The sequence below is a fragment of the Scomber scombrus genome, chromosome 7 (genome assembly GCF_963691925.1).
Source record: "Scomber scombrus chromosome 7, fScoSco1.1, whole genome shotgun sequence".
Classification (NCBI taxonomy): Eukaryota; Metazoa; Chordata; class Actinopteri; order Scombriformes; family Scombridae; genus Scomber; species Scomber scombrus.
In genome coordinates, this window is record NC_084976.1 from 522,614 (window position 1) to 531,286 (window position 8,673).

General features: G+C 39.9%; 1 protein-coding gene across 1 annotated transcript; it reads left to right on the forward strand.

The window, feature by feature from the left end:
- Positions 1–7,712, forward strand: alkbh1 (alkB homolog 1, histone H2A dioxygenase). The gene is made up of 6 exons (XM_062422783.1): positions 1–141; positions 2,333–2,441; positions 3,274–3,436; positions 4,791–4,881; positions 5,341–5,534; positions 6,661–7,712. Exons 1-6 carry the CDS (start codon positions 4–6, stop codon positions 7,088–7,090), a joined length of 1,125 nt encoding a protein of 374 aa, XP_062278767.1. The 5' UTR covers positions 1–3; the 3' UTR covers positions 7,091–7,712.
- Positions 7,713–8,673: the final 961 nt, after the last annotated feature.

Consider the following 8,673-nt stretch of genomic DNA (forward strand, 5'->3'; position numbering starts at 1 on the left):
GTCATGTCCAAGATGGCAGCCTCCATGTTGGAGACTGGAGAAGATGTGTTTAGGAAAATATTCAAGTTGTACAGGCGTAAAAACCCTCCGCCAGATTTCAGCGATGTCATTGATTTCTCCAGAGGTTTGCCGAGCGACAAGGTGAGGGAACAAACCACAGAGCACAACAACCGCGCGTGTGTGTGTGTGTGTGTGTGTGTGTGTGTGTGTGTGTGTGTATGTGTGTGTGTGTGTGTCACATTTACACAGTCACATTTATAAAGATGCTTTTTAAAATCAACACCATGTGAAAGTATAGGCTACATTACATACCAAGCTGCTCTTACAAATGGAGGAAGAGGTATTCAGACCATTTGCATTCAAAATGATGATGGAGTGAAAGTACAGAGGTATTATCGTTCAAATGAACTTCTAGTATGTTATACATTCTATCACATCAGCATATTTAACATACAAAGAAAAACGACTTACAGCTTACATTAGGAGCCATGACACACAGGACCTCTATGAATAGTTCCATCTATAACTGCACAGACACAGCTGGGGGCTTTATTAGGGCATTTTTAGACTGGGTTGTCCTGGGACCCTAATACACTGGTATTTTTTAGGGATGCACCAAAAATTCGGCCACCGAAAATCTTCGGCCGAAAATGGCCCAAAAGCGCATTTTTATCACCGAAACAACACGGCCCAAACAGCTAACTAAAGAGATCAGCTCCTCTGATGCATCTGGAGCAGACGTTATTCCTTCTAAGAAAATAGGTTGAGACGGACCACGGAATGAAAACAATGAAAAGTACACTCTTAGAGTCTGTCAGCACTTCATCGCAACTGTACTTGATCTGCGTTATAAAGATCATTACTTGGATGTGGGATTAAAGCAGCGCGCACCAGAAATGATCCAGGCCGCGATGGATGCGGAGAACCCGCTTGGAGACGGAGAAGCGCACAGCACAGGAGAAGGAGAGCAGAGCGCAGAAAAAGGCTAGAGTGTCTGCGTGTGTGTGTGTTTGTGTGTTTGTGTGACTATAAATGCAGCGCGTGTGAGAGCAAAGCGTCCTTATAGCTCTGTGTTGCTGCTTATTAGACCGACACCAATCACACCCCTCCCCCGGACCGACACTGATCCCACCTCTCCCCCAGACCGACTGTGACCGGCTATGACTGTGTTAGTACACAGTCATGACTGTGTTAGTACACAGTCATGACTGTGTTAGTACACAGTCATAGCCATTTCGGTGCATCCCTAGTATTTTTAAAAAGCATGAATTAAAACAGAAACAGAAATCAATGACATCAATTCATCAGGAACAAAGGAATGGACAAAGTCCTAATAATACTGGCTGTGGATCACAGTAAAAATCCAAGATGCTGTTAAATTTTCTTCCCCCATGCATTACTGCCTCCTTCTCACACTCTCTCTTAAAAAACACATTTATCCACTTCCTGCCCTCTTTGAGAGAATGATATGAACTTTTGAATATTTCTTTTTGTTTTCTGTTTTGCCAGTGTGTGAGCTTTGTTGTCCTCAGGCAGGGATAGCTCAACGTGCAGGCACACACATGAATTTGACATTTTTCCTTTTAATGAACCATCCCTGAGCTGGTAAACAACAAGAGTTCATAAAGTTGATCCTGATCATTTCTTCTAGTTTCAGTGTTCATTTAAGCAGCGGTGTGATACCAGCCATGATTATAGCATAGTGCGTTTTTGTACTTAGAAGAGGCTTCAGCCCTTCCTCATAAAGCATAATGGACACAGAGCAGAAAGCACCTGCTTCATAAAGAGTTAGTGGAAGGCGCGCAGGTGGTTGAGTGGTTAGAGCGGTTAGAGCACATGCCACATATCCAACTGACCCCGGTACGAATCCCGGCCGGAGGTCCTTTGCTACAAGTCACACCCCCCTCTCTCATGTTTCCTGTCTGTCTACTGTTGAATAAAGGTGTTAGTTAGTTAGTTAGTAGAGAAAAACAGCAGTGCTTAAGTCAAAACCTTTGTGTATCTTATCTCAGTATGTAAATCAGAGTGGAAAAATGTTGGAGAAACCCGACAGTATAGTAGAACATCACAAACCAGTGTAGAACCTCACTACTATAGTGCATTGAAAAACACGGACAGCAATATGAAAAGTTTCACAAAGGTTGTGTTTGTGGCAGAACTGTTGGCCTGGGTTCCACTTGATATCATAGAGTCTGTTTTTCTATACTTGATATAAAAAGGAATGATTGGGAGAAAAAGCAGTGACTAGACTGAATCATCAGCCACTATAGTAAAACTGAAAATGAGTTTGTGTGTGCGTGCGTGTGTGTGTGCGTGTGCGTGTGTGTGACAGATAGTTCCAGCTAAACTGGACCCTGCTGCAGTGAGTGATGTGGAGGCTGGCAGGGCTGGACTACGACCTGTAAGAGACTGGAGAGCCTTTGGCCTGAAGGGATACCCAGGTAATAACAGAAGTGACCAGTAGTTGCAGCATGGACCAACTACTCATTCAGTGAATTATAATGTGCTTTATCAGGATAGTTATCATTATCTGGATATGAGATTTTGGTCACATCACCCAGCCCTATAACAGTACACATTTGTTGTGCTTTACATTATTTTATTCTACTTCGACAGATAGGAGAAAGATATGATGGCTTGTTTGGCTGCCAACTCACAGCCTCAGGTTTTTATTAACATGTTACTATACAGTAATTCAGTTTTGAACAGTTATGAGTTAGTCATTTGTTCTGCTGTCTTTGGAACAATCTATCTGTGCTATTGTTGAGGCAGCAAAGTTCAGTTCAGTGTATCAGTCCTGATTTTCATTTATTCTAATTTTAGGCTAATAAAATGTTAAAATAAGTGCTCTTGAATACACTGTTGCAGCAACAGAGGGTTCCTTCACTGTGTTCCAGACATTGGTCAACAGCAATAACCACTGAACAGATGTGCAGCTTTTCCATTATGCACTTCTAGCACTGCTCGGCTTGACTCGACTCGTTTTTTTTTGCTTTTCCATCAGGGATAGTACCTGGTACCTCCTACTTTTTTAGTACCTGCTCTGGCGAGGTTCCAAGCGAGCTGAGCCGATACTAAGCACCAATAGTGTACATTTGAACACACAGGACCAGGAGTGGGAGTTGAAGTTGCATTTGGTGTTTGTAAATTGGATAAGGGGTGGTGGCTGGAACTGAGTTCATCTAAAGGTTCTCAGTACCTGAGGAAAGTTCCTGTAGTTGAAATGTGGCTTGTGATTTTTCACTTTCCCCATTTCACTCATGTGCTCTTTAGGGTTCATCTTTATATCCAACCCTTTCCTGCTGGATTCTCAGCCTTTCTGGGTCAGACAGTGTCTGAAGACTTACACTCAGAAGCCCAATGTGTGCAACCTGGACATGCACATGTCTCCCACTGAGACCCAGGACATCTGGGGCCAGAGTGCAGACAGCCTCAGGTGAGACCATCTTTACTTTTCACTAAACTGCCTTTATCTGAACCAAAACCTGGACCAGTGACTGGTAGTCATGTCACATCTTAAAGCTTATTAAGTAAAAGCAAAGGGACACCAGTTGCTGAACTCCTCAGGCTTCTCTGTATTTTATATTTTTGATGGAGTTGGTCTGGTTGTTTCCCTCTGCTTCCAGTCTTTGTGCTGTGCTATCTTGAACATGTCACATATTATACTGGACACATCTTCTCATATCATAAGACAGCAAACAATCATACACTGAACAAAAATATAAACTCAACACTTTTGTTTTTGCTCCCATTTTTCATGAGCTGAACTCAAAGATCTAAAACATTGTTTATATACACAAAAGATCTATTTCTCTCAAATATTGTTCACAGATCTGTCTAAATCTGTGTTAGTGAGTACTTCTCCTCTGCCCAGATCCATCCCACCTCACAGGTGTGGCAGATCAAGATGCTGTCACACCAGATACTGACTGGTTTTCTGACCCCCCCCCAGACCCCCTCAATAAAGCTAAACTGCACATTTCAGAGTGGCCTTTTATTGTGGCCAGCCTAAGGTACACCTGTGCAATATTCATGCTGTCTAATCAGCATCTTGATCTGCCACACCTGTGAGGTGGGATGGATTATCTGGGCAGAGGAGAAGTGCTCACTAACACAGATTTAGACAGATTTATGAACAATATTTGAGAGAAATAGATCTTTTGTGTATATAGACAATGTTTTAGATCTTCGAGTTAGTGAAAAATGGGAGCAAAAACAAAAGTGTTGCGTTTATATTTTGGTTCAGTGTATATTAACTCAGCAACAGAGCAACTGGTAAATCAGCTGGTTGATGTCAGCATGGCACAGACATACTGTACAGATATGGTGTATAGGAGGTATATGTGTCAGCCAGTACAGTAAATAAAGAATAAGAAATATCAGCAGTGAAATGCTAAAGCTTAGACTACAAGTCATATAGAAACGGTGTCTCCTTAATATAGTTTGTCCATCAAGTTTATTTAAACACTGTGAAATATTCTGGGTTGGTTTTAATTAGTTTAGTTATTCTTACTTTTAAACCTCATGCAGAGCAGCAGACTCAGAAACACAATGTAAAAATCTTTCTGGAGAACACAACCCATTTTACAACATAAAACCTTTATTGAATATGGTAATGCAACTTTCAGTTTGACTTCTCTGGACCAAAAGATGATCCACCTTGTAAATCAGAACTCAGAACAAACAGATGAGGGTATTTCAAATTTCAGACCACATGCAGTTTACAGTGTACTCATCCAGGTACCAGCAGCCTACATGTGTAAGTGTGTTCTGTGTTTGATCGCCTCCAGTCATCCTTCCTCTGGAAAGGCAGAGCCCAAAACTCTACTGGAGAAGCTACGCTGGGTCACACTGGGCTACCATTACAACTGGGATACCAAAGTAAGCAATGCATCCTTCTGTGTTAGAGGGTCCTGTAGGGAGGATGTATTTGATGTAGAGTTTTACACGTAAATATGACATACCTATATTTAAATCATAAATATACAGTTATTCAGTATATTCTTTTACATCAAACCTGTAGCATAAAAATAGAAATCTTCCACATTTATCAATCACTTTTAGTTTGTAGCATTTGAAATCCTGAGGGTATGCACTGATGTCACCACTCAATACCATCCACCTGAACTCCTACTGAGTGGAATGACCAACTTAGTACAGCCCATCAGAATGTAGATCAATAGATATGATGTGCTACACAATCAGTGCTCTACAGATGTTGAAATGTGACCACAAACTGAGTTTCCTGCCTCACCAGAAACAACAGAACTGTCAGTATCCACTCCTGTCTTTCAGAACAGCAGAGAATTTTAAACGTTTTCTTCGTTGTTCCATTCACAGACTTATTCTGTGAGCCATCACACTCCTTTTCCAGCTGATCTCCACTTCCTGTCCCACCAAATAACAAGCGCCTGTGGCTTCTCAGGGTTCAATGCAGAGGCTGGAATCCTCAACTACTACAGATCTAATTCTTGTTTGGGAATACATGTGGATGAATCAGAACTGGATCACAGTCAGCCTCTGCTGTCATTCAGGTAAGAGAGAAGAATAAAAGAGGGAAAGCTTAAGAAGGGAATATGTTTTTTAGAATGCTATAACAGTCATTTTGTTTGTATTGTATCAGCAAATCAGGCTGTTGTAATATGGTAAAGAAAAAGTAAGTAATGTTTATCGAGTATAGCACCTTTTACAGAGCAAGTCACAAAGTGCTTCACAAACATAAGAGTTTTTAAAAAATGTAAACAATAACACAATAGCCACAAAAGACACAATCCAGCAGGAGGTGAGACACAGGCCAATTAGAATAATTGAGTCTTTTGCTTAAAGGCACCAACAGAGACCGCAGAATGTATGTCTGTTTTTCAGTTGAGAGTGAGGGACAGACAGTTGGCCCTGGTGAGAAGACTTAAGTGACATGGAGGGATCTATATGAGCCTGGTTCTGCCTGAGGTTTCTTCCTGTTAAAAGGGAGTTTTTCTTTGCTGCTGTCACCAAGTCTGTTTAAATTAAATTAAAGAGTACAGTCTAGACCTGCTCTATGTGTAAAGTGCCTTGAGATGACTTTTGTTGTGATTTGGCGCTATATAAATAAAGATTGATTGATTGACTGATGTGAGGACTCATGGTAGTCTAGCTAAGATGATATAAAAAGTGAATCAGATTGTGATACAACAGAGTTTGGCAGTGTTTCTTAAGTTGAAGAAACAACTTAATATATTGATTAAAGTATAATTATTACACTGAGATTTAATTGAGATTAGACTGTACAGGTGAAGAAAGAGACTCAATACACTGAAGAAGTTTAGAAGCTATACCATCTATGGTAAACATTTGTTAGCCATGCATTCCTTAGTGGCAATCAGACAAGTGCACAGAACAGAGAGTTTGTCAGTCTTAAAAGAGGCATACAAATGAATGTCAGTGATATGAGATAACTTTTAAATTTGCGAATTATAACATCTAAGAGAGGCATATATAAAGCAAACAATGTAGGACCCAAGACAGAACCTTGGGGCATACCACATGAAAGTGCAGCAGTTTCAGACACTTAGGGATCAAGTGACACATAAAACTACCATCTGAGAGATAGAACCTGTCAAGTCATCATAACTTGATTTAATAATCTCACCGCACCTCACTCTCTGTTGTGTTTTCTGATAGTTTTGGGCAGTCAGCCATCTTTCTCCTAGGTGGCATCCAAAGACAGGACCCCCCCACTGCCATGTACATGCACAGCGGGGACATAATGATGATGTCAGGACAGAGCCGCCTCTTTTACCATGCTGTGCCGTGCATCGTCCCAGCACCCCAGGGACACACAGCTTTACAGATGGAAGGTTGCAGTCGGGAATCTTCCCTGCTGGATAATAGTGTGGTAGCACCAGTATCAGAAGAGGACTGGTTGCTGTGCTCCAGATACATCCAGAGCTCCAGGGTGAATGTGACAGTCAGACAGGTGCTGGGGCCAGGGCAGAGCTTCCCGGAAACACCCCCACTTCACCAAAGGAATGATGACAGCCAGACAGAAGGGTACCATGACAGAGGAGTAGATAAAGAGAGTGGGAAGAGCAGTAGTAGCAGTGACTCTTGACATCATAGAGACATTAAATAGACCTACCGCTCTCCAAACCAACTATGAACTGATCCTTCTCACAAGCATTGCATCTAAAGCCTGATATATCTTCTAGATATCTAACTTGTCCTACGTTCAGTTCATGGTCTTTAAGGTCAAAACACTGGCTTTTGGTTTAAAGGCTGTTTAAAACCATCTTGTTAGGACTAAGCACTTTTTATATGACTTCTGTCAAACTGAAGACTATGCTGGATGAAAAAAGCCTGATTGCTGCCTGTAGGTCACAGACTTCACAAAGTCATCCATTACAAATAATTTGCATCTAAATAATCCAAATCCAGAGTGCTGGACTAGAAAGTTAATATGACAACAAAGTCACAAGTCAGATGTAGCATTTAGACAATGTGCTAGTCAGGGAAACGGTAGTTCCTTTGAAAAGTATTTTTTCTAAATGTAAAGAAACTTAAAATTCGAAAGTTGAGGTTGAAATAGGTTTCTGTAAAGGAATGTTTATGTTACATACATACATTATTGTTGCTAAAACAATGTATGAGGATACACAGGCATTCTTCTAAAAACATGAAAGTTATAGTAGATATATCCCCATGGAAGTCTGCTGTGTGAATGCTCACAGTGTGAAGATGAGCAGAATACTGTGTTCAAAATGTGAATAAAATGTTTAATGTCTTCTTCAACTCATCTTTGACTGCTTTTATATTCAGGGTTGTAACTGGTTCTAATTTTGTTAGATATCAGTAGTCTAAGATGTACCATAAAAAAAGATTTACAGTAGTTTTAAAATACTTAAAAATCCAATAATACATTTAAATGAGAAATGTTACTCAAACATAACATCTGTGAAATATAATCATTCATATTTCTACTAACCACCTGACCTCTTTATAATATAATAACATCATCTCTGAACCACCTGACCTCTTTATAATATAATAACATCATCTCTGAACCACCTGACCTCTTTATAATATAATAACATCATCTCTGAACCACCTGACCTCTTTATAATATAATAACATCATCTGAACCACCTGACCTCTTTATAATATAATAACATCATCTCTGAACCACCTGACCTCTTTATAATATAATAACATCATCTCTGAACCACCTGACCTCTTTATAATATAATAACATCATCTGAACCACCTGACCTCTTTATAATGTAATAACATCATCTCTGAACCACCTGACCTCTTTATAATATAATAACATCATCTCTGAACCACCTGACCTCTTTATAATATAATAACATCATCTCTGAACCACCTGACCTCTTTATAATATAATAACATCATCTCTGAACCACCTGACCTCTTTATAATATAATAACATCATCTCTGAACCAACTGACCTCTTTATAATATAATAACATCATCTCTGAACCACCTGACCTCTTTATAATATAATGACATCATCTCTGAACCACCTGACCTCTTTATAATATTTCATTTATTAAATGAAATGACTATGATTGTTTCTTGACTGGATTTAAAATATAATATCCTAATCATTTCTTGTTGTCCTTTTTCTAAACTGAAATATCATGAAAAAACAAGTTGACTGAACCTTGTTGACTGTCA